At 40.2% G+C, this 24,373-nt stretch overlaps 1 protein-coding gene across 1 annotated transcript in view; it reads right to left on the bottom strand.

Annotated features, from left to right (window-relative positions):
* Positions 1-24,373, bottom strand: part of CNTN1 (contactin 1) — a 253,887-nt gene that overhangs the window by 16,013 nt on the left and 213,501 nt on the right. The window contains exons 19-24 of the mRNA XM_068170206.1: positions 21,531-21,601; positions 17,993-18,227; positions 13,224-13,327; positions 6,712-6,898; positions 5,103-5,215; positions 3,209-3,365 (exon numbers count right to left, since the gene is read on the bottom strand). Of these exons, the coding sequence (XP_068026307.1) occupies positions 3,209-3,365; positions 5,103-5,215; positions 6,712-6,898; positions 13,224-13,327; positions 17,993-18,227; positions 21,531-21,601 (867 nt within the window). The remainder of the gene's footprint in view (positions 1-3,208; positions 3,366-5,102; positions 5,216-6,711; positions 6,899-13,223; positions 13,328-17,992; positions 18,228-21,530; positions 21,602-24,373) is intronic.

Genomic DNA, 24,373 nt, shown 5'->3' with positions numbered 1-24,373 from the left:
TTACGGGCTTTGTTTAAGCTTCTCAATTACACCCTAAATGACAACTATTATAAATGAGAGCTTAGACACCTAACTCAAGTTTATTATGTAGATTACCTTGGACTTGATACTCTGTGAACAGCAGGAGGAGATACAGGTTTTCTAGACATTCCTCTCTTTGATGCAGCCTTCCAGTTTGCATAAGGTCTGGTCATTCCTTGTCAGGCTCTTTTGAACACCTGCCCTAGTTGCTTAATTTGCCCTATTCACTCATGCAGGAAAATAATTTGGTTTGCAAACTCCAGATTCAGATGCTTAAAGGTCAAGTAAGGCAATGCTTGTCTCTGAATTTTGTAAGATGCCTTATGTTTTGCCTTAGCTATTGTTTAGATCTCTTGTTAAGCACATAACTTCCATTTCAGCCAGTCAACCACTAGAACACACATTCTTATGAAAGCAAACCTTCTCTTCTTTGTATGTTTCTGAGAAAAACATCATCACCTAGAAGGTGCTCACCATTTTATAATCCCTTTCAGGCAATTATTCTAAACTCTGCCAAGCTACTGGAAAATTTCCTTATGAATAAAAATTAGGAGACATAATTTGCCATATATAGGTGTTAAAACTACATTTCATTCTGCTTTTCAGAAAAAGCTTGATTTGAAACCAGAAATAGCCTGAAATACTTGCCCAATTATCTGTATATTGCATATGCCAAAGAGATTACCCTCCTCTTTGTCTCCTTTTCTATCATACTTTCTAAATTGAGTTCAGGGAATGCTGCTTTTATCTAGGCCATGCGAGGCACAGTCAAACTCTATCTAGCTGGGGAATGGTAAGTTGTGGCTGAATATTTGCCTGCAGTGTGAAAACAGAGAATACAAAACTCTATGAACTAGCATTTGTAGAGTGGTAGTTCTCCCAGAGGTGCTAACTTTGTAGAGGTATGCTTGGGGCAGGCATTACTGGCAAGACTGATAAGCTTGGGCTCAACATCGTACTGACACGATGGTTCTCCTTCCAGACTGGAAAAGAATCTCTCTGCTACCACCTAAAAGGTCTGATGATAGATGTTCATAGATGCGTGATGCGAAGATGATCTAAGGCATGTCCCAAAGATAGCAGTTGCTTCAACTTTTTTGCAGCCCACAAAACATGTTAAAAGTGATTCCCCCAGTGTATGACAGGCTTTGTAGAAGTGGTTGACTTCATACCTGACAGAGTGTATGATTTGTGGATTCAGAATTCAAACAGAATTCAGAATTCAAAGCACAATTATTGAAGAATGTCCATTCAATTTCTAGTGGAATTTCACAGCAAACAGCAGTCTAAACATTTTCACTCAAAACCAAAGGTAAAACACCTAAGGAACTGTGTACCTGAACCAAAATTGCAAAGTAGTGAAAACTGATGACAACATCACATTCACAGAGAAACCCAGACAGCATGGGAACTGAAGCCATTCAAAAACCAACTATACATCATAGCCACGTACAAAATTACACACCCAGGAGAAAAAAGAGACATGCCACACAGATCAGGATGGCACACTGTATCCTGAAAAGTAAGGATTCCAGAAATGATTTAGAACTGCTGTTGGACAAGCAAGGTGAAAAACATTTTATGATCCAGTGCAAGGAAATAAACAGGCAATGAAAGCCTTTAATGAACATTGATGGAGTAGTCACTGTAGGGAGGCAAGACTCCCTCTGCAGACAGCAGAGCTGAAACAATGCACATAGTATCTACAGTCCTAAAGGAATTCTCAGAAGCTGGAGAAGTGAAAAAAAAGAGTTGTTGAAATTATTTAAGACCTGAAGAAAATGTTATCACAGAGAAATTCAAGGCACTCCACCTCTTTAGCATTTGATTAGTCAAGTTACTTATATACATTTCCTAATGGGGAGAACACATCAGGCACAAACAAGGCATTCTACCTGTTTAGCATTTGATTAGTCAAGTTACTGATATATATATACATTTCTTAATGGGGGGAACACATCAGGCACAAAAAGACTCTTTAATCTAGACAAAAGATACAAAAGGAAACAATGATCAGACTCCCAGAATGGATAAATGTAGTTAAAATCTAGTCCCAGAAATGTCAACAGTGCAGGCAGTTAATCATGAGAACAACACATCTGGCAAATGATGGATTCTCCACCTTTAAGATTCCATTTGACAAAAAGTGGAATAGATGCTTCAATAGCTGCAAACAAAAATGGTAATCCTGATGAGTTAACACTAGGTGATACAAACTGTACATACTATTAAAAAGCAGCATACTGGAGGTCCACTCCTTTAGGAATAGGAACCTCCACTTACCGTACACAGAGAATACAGTGCAGGCATTGCTTTATTTAAGGCACAGTAATGGCTACACCAGTTGTATGACAATACTGTTAATAGTTAGTAATTAATATTCCTCAAATTCATTTTTAAATGACAAGGACAAGAATATAATGCATGCATTTAAACCTTAACCTTGTAAAGACATTATTCAAGTACTTGATATTTATTCCTATGTTCTGCTTCATACACTGTGTGCTAAGGCACTACCTAGGTTACAAAACTAAGAAAAGACACATGCAGAGCATGCCTGAGCTTGTATTCAGAGTCAAAACTGAGCACAAGCTGAACCAGCCTGAGCCATGGTCTCTTTACCTATCATCCACACCACTCCAATGCTGAGCCTGTTGCATTTCTCACTGCTTATTTACATTTTTGCATCATATCTTCTCTCTTTCCTGAAAAGTGGACCTTCCCTAGCAACTGGCCTGTGGATCACTGTGAACCACTCACTTTTCTCACTTACTTTGCTTGCAGAGGAAGCTGTCAAAGGAATGAGATAGAGAGGCAACAGGAACTAGAAACCACAGGATTATTGCAAGCTAACATCTTGAGTCTGAGGACTGCATCACGTAGTTGTGCTTGCAAGACTACTAGAAATGGCAGCCTAATGCAGCACCAGTAGAAACAGTTTGATATTTGGAAGACTGGCAGTGCTTCCAGGATTGAGTTGGACTGCTGCTGAAGTGTCCTATGTGCTTTATGAGGCTTCAGAAATATTTTAAGACACTCTAATTCTCAGAGTACTCACTGCTGAAGAGTTACCTCTCAGATTTTGGATGGGAATGGTGTGCCCATCTCTAGACAGTTAACAGAAGGAATATAATCAGTTCAAGATATTCAGTAGTGTGGGAAAGAAGAAGGGAAGTTATCTCCTCACCTGAAATCTTTATTTGAGCTACTTCTCCATCTCCTCCTTCACTGTGTGCACGGACCTCCACAACGTATTCACCATCACTGGGGACTGGGACCTCTATTGTGTGCTTTCCAGTTGAAAACAACTTGCCTTCATGTTGCCCATCTGGTCTATAAAGTACCTGGGAAAGTCATAGCAAGTATAGTTATTGAAATGTTGTATTTCTATGAAAACTGAAAACACATTTACATAGGTACAATGTGTCAGTGAAAAAGAATTAGGTTTGTACTGATAGAACAGAATAAACCAGGTTGGAAGAGACCTTCAAGATCATCGCGTCCAACCCATCAACCAATCCAACCCAACTAAACCATGGCACCAAGCATGATGTATGAAGCCTATATATATCAAAAGAGTAGCTGATGCTACTTTATCTATTTTTACATCAGATGAATCTGGACAGGATGCTTCCTCCTTATTTTCTCTCTTGTAAAATTATGGTACCTTTGGAAAAATCATTTCAGCCCTTGCATTTGAAATAAGTAAATGATGGAAGATAATAATGCAGGGTGGCAGAGAGGATCAAATAAAAATCTGAGAACTCAGCTGGGTTTTATGACATTAAATTTGTTAGCATTTTCATAAATGAAACAAACACTAATTATATTATCAACTCTCAACTAATGCAAATGTTGAGAGTGGTGAAACCCTGGAATGTGTTGTCCAGGGAGGTGGTCGAGGCCCCGTCCCTGGGGGTGTTTAAGACCAGGCTGGATGAGGCTCTGTCCAGCCTGATCTAGTGTGGGGTGTCCCTGGCCATGGCAGGGGGGTTGGAACTAGGTGATCCTTGTGGTCCCTTCCAACCCTGAATGAAACTATGAAATGTGGTGGCATATATCTTGTGAGACTTACAGAAATTATCCTCACTCCTTCTGAAATAATCTCTGTGAAACACTATCAGCAATTCTCAGGAAGCAGTTCAACTCAAGCAAAATTTGTATGTGTAGATCATGATACTAAGTTTCTTACCACCAGGCAGGCAGTGGTTAAATGGGAATTACTTTTTGGAGCTTTCTGTATGCCCTGTAGTTAGTATATACATCTGCTCTAGTTATACAGTAGTTGCACCTAATGAGGTTAAATGTCTGGAGAAGAGGAGGCTCAGGGGTGACCTCATTGCCCTCTACAACTATCTGAAAGGTGGTTGTAGCCGGGAAGAGGTTGGTCTCTTCTCCCAGGCAACCAGCACCAGAACAAGGGGACACAGTCTTAAGCTGCGCCAAGGGAGGTTTAGACTCGAGGTGAGGAGAAAGTTCTTCACCGAGCGAGTCGTTCGGCATTGGAATGGGCTGCCCAGGGAGGTGGTGGAGTCACCATCCCTGGAGGTGTTCAAGAGGGGACTGGACATGGCACTTGGTGCCATGGTCTAGTCATGAGGTCTGTGTTGATAGGTTGGACTCGATGATCCTCGAGGTCTCTTCCAACCTTAGTTATACTGTGATACTGTGATGCCCCTTCCCTTCCTCTACCTTTTCAAACTTTAGGGAAATCTTGTTCCAGGAACTGTAGCTCCCATGGAGATGGGCAAGGAAAGCTGGAACGATGCATATTGGTATAAGGAAAAACTACTGAAGAGTTTGGGGCTTTTAGTGCTATTTTTAGCAGGTTGCTGCAGTCAACTGATTTAATTGTCCCACCCAAATGAATTCCAGTGCCTCAATGCTTTCTCATTGTACTGACTTGAGCCCACTGGCTTTGCCATAAGCCTACAGGACATCTGTGATCTCTGAGCATGATATCTTTGTTTTTGGCATGTAGCTATGTTTAAGTCTGATTAGGTACAAGCGTTCAATACTGTACTATAAAATGCACTTCATGTAGCATACACAAAGATAAAAAATGTTTTCAAAGATCATACTTTGTATCCTTCAACTGCAGACTCGTTCGACATTGCCTTCACGTGATCCCAGGTGATGATGTACCTTGAACCAGATCTTACAGAACTGATAATTCTTGGACGCTGGCTTGGAGCTGAAAAGCAACATAAATGCTGCACATAAATGAGATTTCATAAACATTCACTGATCCTTTTATAAAGCCATGCAAAAATTCCCAAAGGGAAATTATGCTGATGTGATATGATTAAGGGAATGAACTGGAGTGAACTGTTACAGCTCCAGCCAGGCGATTTTGGAAGGCTTGTGCAGCGGCTGCCTTGTGGGTTTGCCTCTCTGTCTTGCCAGAATGGAAGTGGCCAGCATTACCCTTCACAGTGCTGTTGACCATTTGTGTTTGTTGGCATGAAATCATGTTCAGAACCTCCCAAAAATGTGGCTTAAGTCATATATATTCATTGAGATTAAACATTTCGCTAACCATTTAGAGGCATTTCTACAGTATTTACTGCAGTAGAAATTGCAGTACCCCACAGCAGAAACCATTAATTATATTTCAGACAATAAGCTTATAAAATGGTCTTATTCAATGCAAATGAACCCTGCAGGTGCAAGTTGCACAACAGATTATTTAGTGGCAGAAATCCTCACATTAGTTGTATGTATTTTTAGCCCACATAATTGTGTTTTAAATACACAAGATGTATTTCTTAATTGAACGTTGCTCCCCATATGTTAGTGCTAGGTATCATCATTAAGTTAGGAGCTATATTCAGAAACCTATTATGACATGTAAATTCAAGAGTGTCATTCAGATCATCCACTTTTCAAGGCTGCCTGATTCTGGCTCCCTCTACTGTTAATGAAAATGGCAATTGGTCACATTTTAATTGTAAGAATACAAAGCTTCTCATTGCTGATTAAACATAAAGACAGTGCACAGCTGTCTAAGTAATAGCTGGTCTGAACTGGTCATCGTTTGGAACACCATGTCCAGCTTGGGGGCCTCCAGTAGAAAGACAGACATCGGTAATCTGGAATGAGTGCAACAGAGAGCCATCAACCCAGTGGGGAAATGGCTCACTTGCCCTGTGAAGGGACAGTGAGACAGATGGGCTTGTTCATCCTGGAGAAGAGACTACTTTGAAAAGGTCCTAACAGCCCTGTCTGTTCTTATAGGGATGTTATTGAGAAGAAGGATCCAGGCTCTTCAAAGTGGCATGGAAGGAGGATGAGTGAAAAATGGCACAAATTTGATTAAAAGAGGCTCAGAAAAAGTCAGGCACTGGAACAGGTTCCTCAGTGAGGCTGTGCAGTGTTTATCCCTGTAGGTTTTTGAGATCCAGCTGGATAAAGCCCTGAACAACCTGATTCAAGCTTGTAGCTCACCCTTCTGTTAGACTACAATCAGTTTCTTCACTGCCTTTTGGATGCTCTCCACATTGTGCATGGCAACAAAAGAGAGGAAGGGGAACCTTAGTAGAAATTTTCAGACAAAGGACCAATCCCACATCAAGGGAGTACACTGGGTCTATGGATGAGAAGCCACACTTGAAAAAACGAAGGAGATGATGCAACCTGCAATAATGAAATACATGACATTATACTTGAGCCCCTGCTCCATTTACTTACGTGCTTTCCTGGTAATAATATCGATGGTTCTACTGGGAGGTCCATAGCCTGCACTATTGAAGGCAGAAACGTCTACATGGTAGCGAGTGTTGGGCTTCAGATTTTCCACTTTGGTTGAGTATTCTTGATTGCTCACTTGCACCCGCTGTGCAGCTGCCTCTTTATCATGAGCAGCCCAGTAACGAATCTGTAAGCAAGGAAATGGGAGGATTAAATTTAACATACTTAGTCACAAAGAAAGCTCTTACAAAACTTAGGCAAGTTGGGTATTTTTCTACCACATACTCTGGGTAATAAGTGAACTAAAGCACGGAATTCCTTCTACAGGTGGTGATTTTAACCCAGTTGCACACAAAGAAATGAAAACAAATTTATTATGAAACCTTTTCTCACAGTGGTTTAACTTCTCACCTAAGGCATTAGAAGTCTGGGAGATGAATAATGCCTTCAGAGAACAGGGCTATTTTCTTCTTGCTGTTTTGTTTGAGCATTTTACTCTGTACTCTAATACTGTTTTCCTACACTACAGAGGATTAAACTCCACTAGTATTTTCACAATAGTTTGTTTAAAATATCTTACAAATGTAACTATTTTGTACCTCTACCTAGGAAATGAAAAGTATTCAGTCATGTTTGCTGTATGTGGAAGCCCAGATATATGCACCTAATAATTTTCTAAAGTTCTTCAGCTAAGTTCCATCATATTTCATATTCTAATATGACATTTGTCAAAGGAGGTTAATGATTAAACCATGGGAAAAGCATCAGTGTAAACCTGTAACGTCTCAAAAATCCAGAGTCAATTGACCGTAACAAGGCAGCCAAGGGGACACTGGGGACGAAGAGGGTGGCCAGGGCACTGCCCATAGTGTTACCACATTTCAACTGAGAGGTGGTAACTGCTGCACAGCAAACAGCCTGTAGGACAATGAAGCTGGTAAGGTGTCTGGAGAATAAATCTTATGAGGAGCAGCTGAAGGAGCTGGGGTTGTTTAATCTGAAGGAAAGGGCGCTGAGGGGAGACATTATCGCTCTCTACAACTGCTTGAGAGGAGTATCAGTTGTGGCACCTACCTCTACAACTACCTGAAAGGACACTGTAGAGAGGTGTCTGTTGGTCTCTTCTCAAAAGTCACAAGTGACAGAAGAGGAAGAAATGGCCCCAAGTTAAGCCAGGGAGGCTTAGGTTAAGTATTAGGAAAAACTTCAATATCAAAAAACTTAGCAAAGACTGGAATAGGCTCAAGGATATGATGTAGTAGCAGCCCTGCTAGAGTTAGACATTGGTTGAACTTAATGAACTTAGAGGTCTTTTCCAACCATGGTGATTCTGTCTTTTTTTTTTCCCCCAATAAACTGTTCCATTCTACTTTAAGTCATTATGCATTATGAAACACCAGTTTAAAAAGAATAATTCCTATGGAGGGATGGTGTTCTGTAGGATCTGTCACACAGAGAGAGTTCTGTTTTGCACAGCCTTGTGAGATGCAAATGAGAATGAAGACACTGTCAGTCTCTGGGTTTTGTCTGGTTTATAACCATTTGCATAAGATTAAATTACTGCAGTAACCTGAAAAAAGAGAAAAGCCATGCTCATTACATTTTGGTTTTGAGTGGTTTTACTCTCAGAGTTTCTGCTCAGCTTCTAGTGTCCTCCTAGTGATTTCTGGCTATGCTACCATCTTAGAAAATTGTTTAGGAAGAGGTTTACCTTGTTGGCAAATTCAGGCTCAAGGAAAAATCTTGCTTTGTAAGAGTTGTCTGGTGACACCAGGAATCCTGTTAATCTATCTTTAAATAGAAACCACTTTAATCTTCTCTTCACTGATGTTAGTTTTCCTTGGAAACTTCATTTGAGGAATAGGTTAGAGGAGCAGATGGTTTGTTGAGGTGTTAATATTACAGTTCTCTTTACAAATTATAGGTATAACCCTGTACTTTGGCAAGGCTTTATTTCCCCTTGTTCAGGTGTAAATTAATATGTTTAATAAAAATACTTCTTTTACCTCAGAGCACATACTGTGGCTGAATAATAGGTGAACCAGGGGCCTCATCTTCACCTGCTTCTAATATCTTTGGACTTGATAGCAGCCAGTATCACTATATAGAAGTTAATCTCATCTAAAACTAAAGTCTCTTGCCAAGGTTTGCTGCCTCAAGTCTTGCCCACCACTATTAGTGGTTACTCGTACTTTCATTATTACAAATGTCAATATTTTAATAGCTTTTCTCACTCTTTCTTTGTGCAGAGAGAATCACACTGTATTTGCAGGCCAGTCTGGCTCAGATTTCTAAATATGGCATGCATACTTGCCTTTCAGCAGGCACAAACAGATAGCTTTTAGTTATATATCTCCTGCACTGTTTTGGGAGTTTAATCCCTGATCATACTAAACATCAGTTTAATACACATCAGTGATTTAGGCACTCACATTCAGGGAATTCCCACATCTCAAGGTAATTATTTTACTGAGTTAACAGCCTTTGCCACAAAACAACTGAGGAATGAGCACCAAATTGATCCTGCAGCCTTCACCAGCAAGGTGGTAACCTCCACTTGATGAATGGTTTCCAACTGCATGGATCTGAAACTGAAAGGCGGTTGTAGCCAGGAAGGGGTTGGTCTCTTCTCCCAGGCAACCAGCACCAGAACAAGGGGGGACAGTCTCAAGCTGTGCCAGGGGAAGTTTAGGCTCGAGGTGAGGAGAAAGTTCTTCACAGAGAGAGTCATTAGTCATTGGAATGGGCTGCCCAGGGAGGTGGTGTAGTCACCATCCCTCAAGGTGTTCAAGAGGAGATTGGACGTGTGTTGTAGCACTTGGTGCTATGGTCTAGTCATGGGTCTGTGGTGACAGGTTGGACTCAATGATCCTTGAGGTCTCTTCCAACCTTGGCGATACTGTGATACTGCCACAATCATTTCAGCTGAAGATTGACTATGATCTTCAAGTCAGAGTTTTAAAAGTAAGATTATAATAAACTAACTGTTACCCATAAATTGCTGCTGTTGAATGCAACTGGCTGTATACCATGAGCTGGTAATTCTAAGTGGCTGACTCAAGTGTGAGCTTGAGGATGTCACGTCTATCTCTGTCCCTGAGCTCAAACAAGTTTCTAGATTGCAGCACAGGGGAGTCTGTGAAATTCTACATGGCCAGAAGTTTATTAGCTATGACAGGACCAATGGTAGCTTTACTGTTGATATTAACTGGCTATCAAAGACTAATTAATTCATTCTATTATGTTAATTAAGTACCTATTTTACCTGGAGATGGCAAACACACTTTATGCAAAGCTTTTGTTAATAATGAAGCATATGCTGGAAGGTTTTTAACACCTCAGACTTGCAAAACTTTCCACAATGCTATTGTTCATTTGCACTACAGTGATGCTAAGGGTGTTAACGCAACAAGTAATACACAACATAAAAACAACCCCAAGTGAGAACAATGAGTGAAAATGTAAATTACTTCACTGAGAGTACATTGCATTTCAAGAAGAAGTAATATAATTTAAAAATTCAATTAGAATCCTAAATATTATTGTTCTTGGCTGCACTGCTGTGGACTAACTAATCCTATAGTGTGTGAGCTGTGTCACACACTCAGAATGTTTGTCTTCACCTCTTCATTTAATATGCAATCCCATCTATGTATTTGGATCACTGCAACTACTCTTGGGAAAAAAGAAAAATTGAAGTAAGATGACCATCCTGAGAGCTAAAAAAGTACTGATTTCTTTATTTCTAAAGAAATATTTCTATTTCTCTATCTAAATTAATGAAATAAAGTTTAAAGTTTCTGAAATCACTTGGAAATTTCTTTCACCCTCTTGCCTTATCACTTCAAGAAGTCATATTTCCCTTGTTTGCTCAGTAACCCCTCTGTTTTTCTTGAAGACCTGGTGCCCTGTACTTACCTTGTTAGGGTAACTCACAGGTAATGAATCCCCAGAGTACACAGAAGGGTGTTTCAGCCTTAGCTCTAGTCTGTTGTAGGAGATAAGCCAACTGTGGGAAGGAATGCCTTAGCCATCATGAATTAGTGCAGCCTTTTGTGCTGAAACTAGGGAAAACATGCTCTCTTTCATGGTCCTCTCCTCTATTCAAATTTTACTATATTTAAATACATCCCAAGCTGTTGTAAGAGTCATGAAACAACAGCTCTCATATTTATGAGAACTTTACAAAGAAGAATCATAAGAGATACTTTACCCATATTAAGAAAGAATGCTAATAGCATATTTCAGTAAAAAAGTGACAAAGGTGGGGACAAATTTGTTTAACAAAATAAACCTTCATCTATTGCATAGAAGCAGCAGGAAATACAGACAGTGTCTCTGGTAGTGCATGCACTGAGGAGCTGTGGCTTTCAGCATGCCATTGTAAGAACTCATAAATCTTAAATTCCCTATATGGATGGAGATAGTTTTCATACTCTATCTCTTCTTTAAGTGTGAGCTGAGGATACTCCTCTGTAATGGCAAACGTGTCAGCTCACACTCATCATTATGAGGGCAGCCATTCTGACAGTATGCATTAGTGTCAAGAAAATCTGACTCCTCCTGGTGTGAAAAGCATCGTGTCACAGGTGAAATACCTTCAGATGCTTTGCCCAGGGTACTCCCACCTCTTAAATCCTAGCACGTAAAAGGCTGATTATGTGATTTTTAGATACTCCTAAAGACCAAAATGAAGCTGAGAAGGTGTTTTGGTGAATGAGGGATTATGCTAACCTGTATTAGAGCTGAGCAGTAAGTGAAAAACAAATACTGGATTGTTTCTTGATGCCAATAGAGACAGAGCCTTCCAGATGTATTAATTGGAATTTATAATGTAGTTTGAGTGCTCCTTTCCCCAGAACTTGTATTGTAACTTCATAACAGCTACCTGCAGCCTTGCTCTTCTGGAAGAGCCCTCTCTGTTTCTGCCCTGTCCTGTGGCTCCGCCAGGACTACGGGGAGATCTGACCTTCAGAAGCACAAGACTTCATTTTGTTCTTGATGTAGAAGCACAAGCTTGCCCTTTCCTCCTTTTCTTCTTTACTAGAAATGAGGCTGGTGATTGCTCTACAGAAAAACACCTCAGCATTAACACCTTACTGTGCTCCATGGGGCAGTAACTTGTGCCTGTCAGTCTATTTTGTTCTGTAGAGAGATGGGAACTGTTTTCCATAGTCCTGACAACTAGGAGATTTCTTTATAAAAAGAGAAAAAACATAAGAAATTCATATCCTAATGCCACTGCTTGCAGTACATATTCAGGCCACCCCACTTATCCTTACCACTCCAGCTTTCCTACCTCATTCCCTGTTAATCCCAAGCTCCCTCAGCACTCTTTGTGGCTGCTCTCTCTACATCCCCTGGTGTGCCTGTTTTGATTATTCAGGGAGTGCAAACTTCCTGCCTGGTTTCTGTGCAGACTGTCCAGCTTTGGAGCACAAGACTGCTACATGGCTGGCTGAATCTCACACACCTGGCCATTCCATCCAGCTCTCAGTTATGACCATGAATTTGTCCATCCTATTCTGCTGAATTTGTTGTTTTTATGAGACACTATGCTAGTTCCTATTGAGATCTTTGGTATTCTTAGAGTACCCCAAAAGCATTACATAAATCTCATGGAGACAGGAAATACAGAAACAAGTACTACTAATTGAAAGAACACTGATTCATTGATCTTGGTTATAAAAATCCATTCTGTCAGGTCACTCCACATTTGTATGTGCACTACCAGCAAGCAGCCAACAACTTAAATCAAAATCACTAGCAAACCAAGGCCCAATTCCTTATTTTGGAGTGCAGCCAAAGTAAACTGGATGCACACAGCAGAGTTCATCAGCATCCACTGTCCACAGATGATGTTACAGCTTCCCGGCAGGAGTACTACCTGGTTATTCCTGGCTGCACCTACCCTGTGGCTGTCATCACCTTTGTACAAAGACAAGAACAATTTGTACTGGTAATACAACTTAGTCTTGGACCAGACAAACATAACTTGAAGCTCTTTTTCACGTGGAGAACAGCAACCACGAGCAAAACATTGATGTCTTGCACAATAGCACTGTCTCTGTTCTACTGGATTCTGGGCATTTGTCATGTCGTCCAACTTACTGGGGATTTGTGGGTGAATTATATTAGTAACTGCTGATAATTTAAATTGGCCACAAGTTAGTGATAGTTTCACATCTGTGTTGACAATAACACCTAAAATTTCATTTCAGTGTGTTTTGAGAACACAGAAATACGCATTTGATTGTGTAACACAGGTAAGATTCTTTGATCAAACAATGTCTTTTCTCACTTGAAGAGTGAGCACAAACATTTGTTAATGTTTTAGCAATGAAGTGCACAGCACCAAAACCAATCTCTCTTAGGATGTGAAATCTGTACAGCAAACAACAATGGAGAGCAGTGAACCCTAAAGGGTAGACTGCAAGAACAGGAGTTATTCCTGCATTTAACTGTTGAAATTAAATGAATGAGAAGATACACAGTGTCACATCCAAACTCACCTGATATCCATCCACAGATTTATCAGAAACATGGTGCCAAGAAACAGACATTTCAGAAGATGACAGAACTTTCACATTCACATCTGTAGGTACTTCAGTTGGAGCTGAAAGACAAAACACACATTAAAGACCCCATCTCATCCCATGTCAGTGTCATACTTGCTTACAGGGGCTCTTCTCACTTCAGTATTTTGTATTGTTTTCTTGGTATCGGGGAGTCAAGCATGTCAGTCCTTAATCTGGTTTTACTTGAGTAAACTTTACATTCAGTCATGATCTGTATGGGAAATGACTCCATAAGAACAAAGAAATTATCCTGTCACTTGGCTCAGACTATGTATCTTTATGTCTCAACTGGTTCCATGCTGAAATTTGTGTAAATTAAAACCAGGCTTTGATAAACAGAATGAAGCCTCCAGTGATCTTTGCACACAGATTACATACATATTCACGCATATGTCATTTAGTCACGATGATACAAGGCTTTTATGAGACCAGATATTAGATGTAGAGCTGACCAATAGCAATATACATTTGAAAACAGGTGTGAAATAATCCAATAGCATTACTGGCTATGAATAGCACCCTTCTATGAGGCATAAATCACACAGGTTGTTGTGGGTTTGGGATAAAGGCCCAGCCTTCTCCCCCCACAAAGTGAAGGGGAAAAAAGCACCACAGCTAACCACAGGTGGATGAGCAAAGGAACGCTGTATTTACAAGCGGTTTTAGGGGCTGCAGGGTGTATATACACACAATTTACAGTATTTACAATATATACACAGAAATATACAGCAAAGTAACACAGGAATGAGATTCCCCTCCTCCAGCAGGAGGAGGGTTCCCCCCTCCCCGTACCCCCTTCTCTCCCCTTTTTCCCCAGAGAGGGTTAGAAAGAGAGGAAAGGAGCAGTTGTTAATTAAAAGAAGTTATAAATTAGAGCAAAATGTTAGTAGGTTTGCAGGCCTCACGCTTATCAGTCCAAGGTCAGTCTCAAACGGTCACACAGGTCATTTTATTTGTGTTATTAGTTGTGGAGAGGAAGCAGTGCAGAACACAGACCACTATAATGGGGTACACTTGCATTCAGGGCTTAGAATACCAGGTTCTAATTTCATCATAAGAAGCAGTTATTTCACTGCTGCTTGCATTTTAAATGAGGTAAGGAATTCATAAAGCATTAAACTTAGCAATGTCTACAAAAGCTAAGTTTTCCAAGCTAAGAACAGCTCTCTGTCACAAGTCTATTGAAACAAGTTGCAACAGACAGGCATGGCAGCCCAATCTGAGGAAAGCTTTCATACATTTAATCTTCCAAATGGGCATCCAGTCAACTATGCATCAAAACAGCCACTGGTAAGAAAAAAAATCAGTTACATCTCTCGTGAAAAGTATCCTAGGTAACAAAATAATCCTATATGCAAAGTTACCTTTTGTAATTGTCTTTCAGTGACTGTTAATAATGCAAATGTATAATTAAAAAATTATACATTATTGCAAAACTGTTTTCACAGTGACAGGAATTTAGATAAGCAAGAGGCCTGTGCACTCCTTACTAGCAATCATAACTCAGTTATGGCAATGGCAGCTATGACTAGTATTTGTCAGACATGGGATCTGGCTTAAAACGTGTGGGAACACAGAAATTTCCTGGTATGCATATATACACCCCTCTGGAATACTGTATGGCCACATTACTCTAAAATTTCCATACTACCTTTGAGAAGTTGTTGTCTGACAGCAGCAATATCACTTGCCGATTCAGAGGTGCAGAAGTACAGGTGGAATAGATGTGGTCATCTAATCTATTCCCAAATCACTGTCAGAGTCTTCTCCATTGTATCAAGTACAAAACTTGCCCAAATGGTCCATATTGAAAAGTTCCATCTGCTGAGGATTTTGATACAATACTCTGAGCAATATTTCACCTGCTTATGCTTGTTTATGAGCTCCAAATAATTTATATCCTTACTTGGCATTTAAGTTCTATAAATATTTTGTAGTGTCTCCTGAGCCAGAAAGGTGACATCAGCTGCTTTTCTCTAGTCTTCTAATTCAGTAATTCTGTCAGCAACAGAAGCAGTCAGGTGGGCCTCACATTCTCTTCACTGAAAACATAGCACACATCCTCTACATGTGACTACATAAAGTTAAGCCTGGGAACCAATAAGCATACTACAAGGTACAGAGGTGACTTTGTGTATGACTTATCAGAAAAACTCCTCCTAAGCTGCCCCACAGTTCCTGGATTTGATGTGGTCAGTAGTCAGGTCATAGGTCTGCACAACAGTTGTAGGTACTACTGGGAAGATTTGGAGCACTGTGAATCTGAGAGTCTTGGTGACTCTTGTGCTTGAAATCAAAGAAAAGAGGTAGGCTCAATGAGCTTCTATTGCTTTTGCTGCCTGCATCTGGCATCACTGAACAACAAGTGTTCCTATCAATTGCCTGGACTTTGCTAAAGTCCATTTTAGAACATTATAAGCCAATGAAGGGACTTCTTTATCTGGAAGCTGGCATATCTGCCACACACTACTGCCCATCTGGTTTTCCTCTGCCTTCTAGAGTTAATAGAATTTGCCATGTCTGTGAACTTAAGAGAGCTACATGAACACTGCCATTCCTGACGTGGTTAGTATAATCCTAACAAACACATGGGAGCTTATCAATCAGCTGTCAATAACATCTCTGAGCAAAGATGGATTTGGAAACATTATTTGACAGATGCGGCTTTTATTACACCATAGCTATCACTTACACAATTGCAAAAGCAACCATCCTGCTGAAGAGGATATCCTGAGGTGCACTTTTCTGAGAAAAAGGATTGGCATTAACCTCTTCAGACAGCTAAGTGTTGCTAGCTTAAATCCTGAATTATCATAAGAAACAAAAGACTATTTTATCTTTTCTCTGTGTGTGGGCAATTTGTGTCCAAAGTTCCCATTAGTGCTAATGGGAATCACGAACATAAATCTCCAATAAAGTACACAGTAAAGAACAGAGTAAGAAGTGTGAGAATGTGGCCTTGTTATCATATACCTTCTCTTGGCTCTTTGGTTTGGGTCTGTTGACTTTGTGAAGGAGACTCTGCTCTATGGGAAGAAAAATATGAGCAATTCTTTGAGTTTCTGGCAGAAATTAATAAACCTCATTTCTTTAAAAACAGGCTTGAGTGATTACATTGCAATTAGGATACTGTATACGTTTCTTCCGATTTCAGATAAACCTCCTTCTACTACTTTCTCCCTCCTGCTATGTCTGGTAATATCATTTACATTTCCATTTTATAGATCACAGCATGTGAAATAATTCCAGTAAGAATTAAGACAAAGAATATTAGTGAAATGTCAAAGAGGTTTTCATTACATTATTCACTGGATAGCTCTAACATCCAAACTGTAATAGACGATGTGGTAGGGATAGCTTATACTAGACTTAACTGTGGCAATGGTAGCAATAAGCAGTGTGAGCAATCTGGCAGTATAAGCTTAGAGCTTGACATGGTGGTAGGCCATGCTTAGTATAAGCATAGAAGTAGCTAGCAGTTTATCAAAACAGTGCTGTGCCTGCAGCACTGTAACTAAAGCCAGGCACTGGTAGCTATAAACACAGAGAGTTATCTTGGAATAACAGGATGCATACGTCGATCAACAACCTCGCGTGGTACTAGTAGTTTAACCAATAACCTATAATAGTAGGATGTGGGGTCACTGGTGGGGAACCAATGAAGCTATGCCAACGATGCTCTGCCAGTCTATAGAAGCTGTAGAGGTTCCCTTAATAAATGAACAATACTAGATCATATTGGTCATCCGTACTGATTCCATTCTCCGTCGTCAACATGTAACATGCTGGAAATATGTTGCAGTTTGAGTTGGGTGCCCCCCTGCAATGTTTACTTCCTGTGTCCAGAAGTCCAGCCCAGAGGGGTGGACACAGGAAATTATGTAGTATTTCCTACCCCAATTCTTTGCACACTATAAGATGCAGTGCGGAATCTAGCACCTCCTCTTCTCTTCCTCCTCCGTCAGCCGGTAACTGGGGGAGATGCCTCCTGGCTTTGGGCCTGGCTAGGCCCAAGGCCATGGGGGGATGGGCAGTCTCAGACGTGGCCAGCTGAGATTAGCCTAGTAGTGGGGGGGAAGAAGGAGCCCTGGGGGTTTTGGGTGTACCCTCAGGTGGGGATGGGATCTCTCTGGGTCTGTTTTGGGATCTTTCTTTGTCACTGCGCTTTTGGCTTTCTGTAAAAGTTCACTGCTTTGTATTTAAACTTTCCATCACTTTTGCAATCTGTTTGTCTGAGTGTTTATTGTTGCCAGTGGTGGGGAAGGGGGCTGCCTCAACCCAGCACAAAATATAACTAGACACAACTGAACTACCATTCCTTCACAATTTTGGGCTAAATTCTGATAGTGATCTACTGATGTGTGTGGCTTTAGTGTGGTCTGTTATGAAGACAAAAAATTACACCTATGTCAAATGCAAGTATTAAGATCACAAAGACACCACTGTTAATGGTGTATATGTTTAGGAGACCAATATAAAGATCAGAGTTTTTTGTTTTTGACAGCAAGTACAACCAAGTGTTCTGCATCCCACTGAAAGCAGAATCTGACACTGTTTACTCAGAACAACTGCAAGTGTTTTGTGTGAGGAACACACATCCCCCTTGCTGAAGGTGTACGCTGCTACATAAAGCAGCGTCAAGGTTTTTTCTGCTGATGTTGAATGGTGCTAATCTGGACCCTCAGTACAAAACTTTTACTCACCATCTTGTGCTGAATAGATGACAGCAGTGAGACTGAAGGGTCCATCCCCTTTGTTGTTAAAAGCTTTCACTTTTACTTGATACTGGGTTGACGGTGGCATCGATTCATCCTTGTGGACATATCGGCCAATTTCAGGATTAGTAACTGTAACTCTTCTCCATTCTTTCTCACCAAATGGCTTGAAAGCCACTATGTAGCCAAAGTTATTGCCATAGTGGTATTCTCTTGACAAAGGCTAAAGTAAAAAGATAAAACATTAATTTTTGTAGCCAATTAAACATTGTAAAAACACTAAACTAAGGTTCCATTTTATCCTGGTTTGCTTCTAGTTTTCTCCCACTCCCTTTAAAAATACACCATCTTCCTTTAAAAAGATACCATCTTCATTATGTAGCCCTGCAGCAGCTGCTGATTGGTTACTGAAATATTTTAAGAGTTTGCTCCTTGTTCAAACTCAGTGCAAGACCTGTGGCCTTCCAGTATCTGAAGGGGGCCTACAAGAAGGCTGGGGAGGGACTTCTCAGGATCTCAGGTAGTGATAGGACTAGGGGGAATGGAATGAAGCTGGAGGTGGGGAGATTCAGGCTGGATGTGAGGAGGAGGTTCTTCACCATGAGAGTGGTGAAGCCCTGGAATGGGTTGTCCAGGGAGGTGGTCGAGGTCCCGTCCCTGGAGGTGTTTAAGATCAGGCTGGATGAGGCTCTGTCCAGCCTGATCTAGTGTGGGGTGTCCCTGCCCATGGCAGGGGGGTTGGAACTAGATGATCCTTGTGGTCCCTTCCAACCCTGACTGATACTACGATACACTGCCAGATCTGAAAAGGGTGAAAGGCAAAGTAAAAGTTATAGCACCTTACTGCTATAAAATAAATAGAACACACACAACGTTTTCTTTGCTTTTCTGTAAAATAAAGCACACTGTTGCTCATTAAATACACTAATGGAATTGCTCATTATTACTGAACTTCTAAAGAAGAGAAAGACCATTAGTCACAATGTTGAATAATCACATCAATTTGCAAAAGAATCTTTTCAAAGGTATTGTTTTTTCCTGTCTAGCACACAAAACTTCCTGTGAACAATCCTGGAGTAAAATATCACTAAATCATTTCAAGCTGGAAAGTTTACAGATCAGCCACCAACTAGATGATCCTTGTGGTCCCTTCTAACCCTGACTGATACTATGAAGACACATCATGTTCTCCTACAGAAAGAAACCAAGAATGATTGTATACTAAAGCTGCTGTCAGCTGCAGCTGGCAAAAAAGGCTTTCTTAGGGTGTGATAGTGGATATGTAACACACACTATGTAAGCATATGGGCCTGTGTGCATGTGTAGAGGTAAATATTCTTGCTAAACAAGACAGAGGAGAGAATTTATGTGGCTGTCCCAAGTTACAGTAGTTTACCTAAATTTGCTCATCCAGGCAATTGACACAGCCGATGATGAGAGATGGACACATTCAAAGAGTGAATCATCCTACCACTTTGTACTGATGATGGGAAAGATCCAGTTGCTGATTTCCTTTATCTACTTAGCTTCTAATTGGTAAAAGTTTAAGTGAAATTGTAGTCAATTTCCTATACTTAGGAATAATGGAAAGTATAAAATTATGGAAGACAAACTGCTGTAATGGATTTTGCTTTATTTACCAAAGTGCAACAGTCAGGGATCCATCCTCACTCCACGGATCCTTTCCCACAACTATTAGACAGTGCAGCCAACAGGCCAAAATCATGTCACTCATCAGTGCATCTGAAGGCTGCTTAATTTGTCTGACTAAATAAGCTACTCATTACAGAACATTACAGATGACGTTAGGTAAGAGAAGTGATTGAAATATAAATCTCGTTGGGTGTGCAGGAAAGACTGAATTGATCTTGTACTTCAGGTCTTGCATTAGTCACTATTCCCTTAGTTATAATGTTCTTTGTTTAATTTGGTCACAGGCAGGTTTTCACTGTATTGAAAGTGCCATGAGTTTTTTAAGACCAGGCTGCATGAGGCTCTGGCCAGCCTGATCTAGTGTGGGGTGTCCCTGCCCATGGCAGGGTGGGGTTGGAACTAGATGATCCTTGTGGTCCCTTCCAACCCTAACTGATACTATCATACTGTCTGAAAAAACCTATTCCTCAAAGACACAAATGGCCTCACAACTTTATGAAGGTGAACAGAGGAATCACAAGCAAGATAAACCTGGTAACTTCACATGTTAACCTTTGTCTTTCTCTGCCAGACAGAATGTCTCTGTAACTGTTTTTGCTGGATACTGAGAGGCTCTAACATGAGGCAGATAGGCTTTTAAAAAATTTATTTCTCCTCCCTGGCTATTCCAAACACCCTTCAGAAGACTTCAACTCTGTCTCTCTCATGCAACTTTTGCCTGCACAACAACCTTTACTTAAGAATTCTTATCCTCTCTGGTTCTGGGTTTTTGCTTTCTTCCTGTCTTTATTTCTCTTTTCCCTTCTTCCCTGCTTTCAGAAGCATGTAGGTAAATTTAACCCCCCACTGCTTCAATATCAAAATGAAGACAGCTTTTATGTATAGCTATACAAACAATACTTTTAAACAACAAAACACCATAGATTGCATAGCTATAGAACATGAGAGAGAGAACATTTTCAGAAGACTTTGCTTACTGAAAAGTTTTTTTTGAGAACACTGATTTTTTTAACTTGTCATTCCATTATTTTTGTTAGCTATTGGAATGGGCTGCCCAGGGAGGGGGTGGAGTCACCATCCCTGGAGGTGTTCAAGAGGGGATTGGACATGGCACTTGGTGCCACGGTTTAGTCATGAGGTCTGTGGTGACAGATTGGACTTGATCTTTGAGGTTTCTTCCAACCTTGGGGAATTCTGTGTGATTCTGATCTCTGTCCCTTCACTATTTCTATATTTTGTTTAATACACAATCATCAGAGAAAGACAGAACAAGATCAGTATGTGGATATCAATGAATGGTTAAACTGTAGTATGAGGCAACGTTGGTTTATGCTAGTAGTCACATCAGTGTAAAACAAAACACAAGAATTTCCTTAAAACTCTAGTCAATAACTGTGACAAGCTAATTTATAGAACAGTCATGTATTTCAGTTATTTTTTTGGGGGGGGGAATCCTGTAAATTTGTGCACAGCACATTAAAGTAATAATTAAGACATTTTATTTTATGTTGGGGGGGGGAGCAAATCTGCATGCCATTCAGATTGCGAGTTAAAACAAGTCTCAAAGGCAAAATATGTAGAACTTAAAATGCAGTTACATCAATGCATTCGTGGTCAGTGTGTGTTTCAGCCTCTTTGAAACATATTCAGTAAATGTTTTACATCATATGGTAAAATTGCCCAATACATCAACATCTAAACAACTGTCTTCATTCCATGTATTTTATGAGAAAATGCTGAAAAATAAATAAATATACTGTATACAAATTCTGCTCTCACAGAAACTAGTGACATACTACCCATGGGTTTTTCAGAAGGAGGAGATTAGAGACAAGGAAGTATAGGTTTCATACCATCTCAGTGCAACACCTACCATCCATGTTATTGTCAGCTCTCGATTGCTTCCCCCTCCTCCTCCAACGTCGGACGGAGCCACATTAGGAGCTAGTAAAACAGAAGAGACAAGAAAAATGACTACAAGGCATGCAATCAGTAAAAATACCATTAACTACTTTTCTTTTTACCAGGAGGGCAAATGAGCACATGCAGCATGCATCATTAAAATAATGATAGTCTGTCACAGCTCTGAGATTCTGTGGTCTTACCAAGACTAATGCATAGCTACTGCTGCAGGAAATAGATCAGTTCTAGCCATAGCTAGCAATCATTCTTATTTTAATCATATTCTCTACAAATATTGAATTGAATATGCAGAAATGGAGCTCTCCTCATTGCTCTTAAGAGAAGCACCATCTATTGTTATTTTGCTTCCTCAGATCGTGGTATGCCAAGGGCTCGAGTATCCAGGACTTGCACATCTCAACCTTAACAGAATGCACTTAGTTCTATTTCAGTATATATATACACACACACATACATACATGTGTATATATATATATATATATATATATATATATACATACACACATACACACATATAATTTTAAACATTAAACCCATGGATACATCTCTGAAGCATTTGCATCCTATTCCTATTCCAGGTGAGTGGCACATGTCTTCTTTATTGGCATGTTCAGAATAGGTAGGTGTTCAGAAGCTAAGCTGGCACAGAACACAGAACTTTACTAATTGCATTTTACACTGATATTCAGTATAATGAAACAAAACCTATTGTTGCAGAGCCAAGTGGTAAAGCAGCATACCTTCAAGGACTCCCACTGCAAATCATTTCTCTATTCTCATTTTTGTAAGACTCTTTGCACTAAGTGTGATGATTCTACTGTTGTCATCTTTGATGTCTGTGGTGTATCTATTTGCTGTCACTCAATACTGAGGACACAGAAAGCACCATTACAAACTTAGGAAATGATGGTCCACCTATACGGTATGTCCCAGGTGACCATGAATTAGCTGCATGCCCTATCTACATGAACATGTTCTTTCTTTAAAAAATTCTTCTATGATCAGGCATTTTCTACACTAACTGCTGAATGTCACAAGATTGTAAGGGTATGGTTCCTCAGTGCTCTCTCACTAGTTAAGTAAGATGCTTCCTGAGGCATTCTCTGAGGGTCAGCTGAAAAGAAACACAAAGCAGAGACCAAATAATATTTTCAGAAAGGAGAAAAAACAATAAACTTGGAATCAGCATTCAGTGCATGGCTTGCACTATTTGTTTCTGGCCTTCCAGAAAACAAACCAGTGGAGAACAAGACTAAACATACATGCTGTAACAATTCAAGAGGAATCTTGAATTGACTACTTGATGTTGTTGTTACTGAAATGCACAGTACTCACATTCTCTGTTATAAGCATATAACTTCAGTGCTAAGTTAGAAGGATAGGTTTGCTAGAATGCTTAAGCAGTCAAAGAAGATACACAGGCTGCCAGAGAAGAGAAAAAGACTCTCTAATGTCTTACAAATCACACTTTCCAAGAGAATTGCCTTCATTCTCTCAACCATTATTCCCAAGTTTCTCTCTCCATTAAGACCAGGTTACTAAGTTGGGCATATAATTCACCTATACTTAGACAATTATTTGAATGCATCTAGCAGCTAAAATGCATTAAAGCAGATTTTTACCCACTGAATTTCAAGAAATCACTGTGAAAACTGTTACTGATGAAGCAAGCAGGTTTCATGAACAAGAAAAATCACAGCACACATTCTTAGCGTGCTAATAAAAGTGTCTGAAATTAGTTACCTATGGGAAGAGAGACTTCAGAACTGAAGACATTGATAACATTTGATTTTGACAATCTTTGTAAGTTATACAGTCCAAGGGTGTGTGCTGCTGTTTAACACAGAGCACATGTTAAAAATCACCACAAGTTGTGGATATGGATTGTAGTTTGTGTAATCAAATATCTGCTTTCTTCGGAGTTACAGAAAAATGCACATGTAGTACTCATTCTGTAGTGCCCTGGAAGTTTATGGTGCAACCCAAATGCTATTGTTGGTGCTCACAATGAATTCCAATCCCTGGCAGAAAATGCATTTGGAGGCAGAACTCCATCTGCAAGCTGTTACTGATTTATATCCTATTTTGGAATGGCAAGAAGCATTGACTGATGCCAAGGAAGTCTACAATAACATTTTGCTTTGTTTCACCTAGAATGTCTCACAGTCTGCCAGAGATTACAATGGTGCTGTGCATGGGGAATCAGACAACAGACTAAACAGATGGCAGTCTTGCAAAAGCACCACCTTCTGCTACGAAACTGGATGCCATGCCATCTCTTTGGAGGCAAACAACAAATACCTGTAAACTGTGTGAACTACCAATATCCCACCTGAGAACATTATTGCCTCTTCCTTTCTGTGTCTTTTCTGACATTTCAAGAATGTCTATTGTGCACAAGACATGCCAAGAAACATTCGTAGATCTCTAATTTAGAATCACAGAATCATAGAATTGTTAGGGTTGGAAGAGACCTCAAGGATCATCTGGTTCCAATCCCTGCCCACAACAGGGACACCTCACACTAAATCAGGTTACTCAGAGCCACATCCAGCCTGGCCTTAAAAACCTGCAGGGATGGGGTTTCTACCACCTCCCTGTGCAACCTGCTCCAGTGTCTGACTACCCTCATAGTGAAGAGCTTCTTCCTAACATCCAATCTGAATCTACCCATTTCTATTGTTTTTCCATCCCCCTAGTCCTATCACTACCTGATACCCTAAAAAGTCCCTCACCAGCTTTCTTGTAAGACCCCTTAAGATACTGGAAGGCTACAATAAGGTCTACTGAGAG

The sequence above is a fragment of the Melanerpes formicivorus genome, unplaced genomic scaffold (assembly GCF_026170545.1).
Source record: "Melanerpes formicivorus ecotype bairdi unplaced genomic scaffold, bMelFor1.0.p_v2 SCAF_3, whole genome shotgun sequence".
Classification (NCBI taxonomy): Eukaryota; Metazoa; Chordata; class Aves; order Piciformes; family Picidae; genus Melanerpes; species Melanerpes formicivorus.
This window is presented reverse-complemented; position numbering and strand designations above follow the sequence as displayed.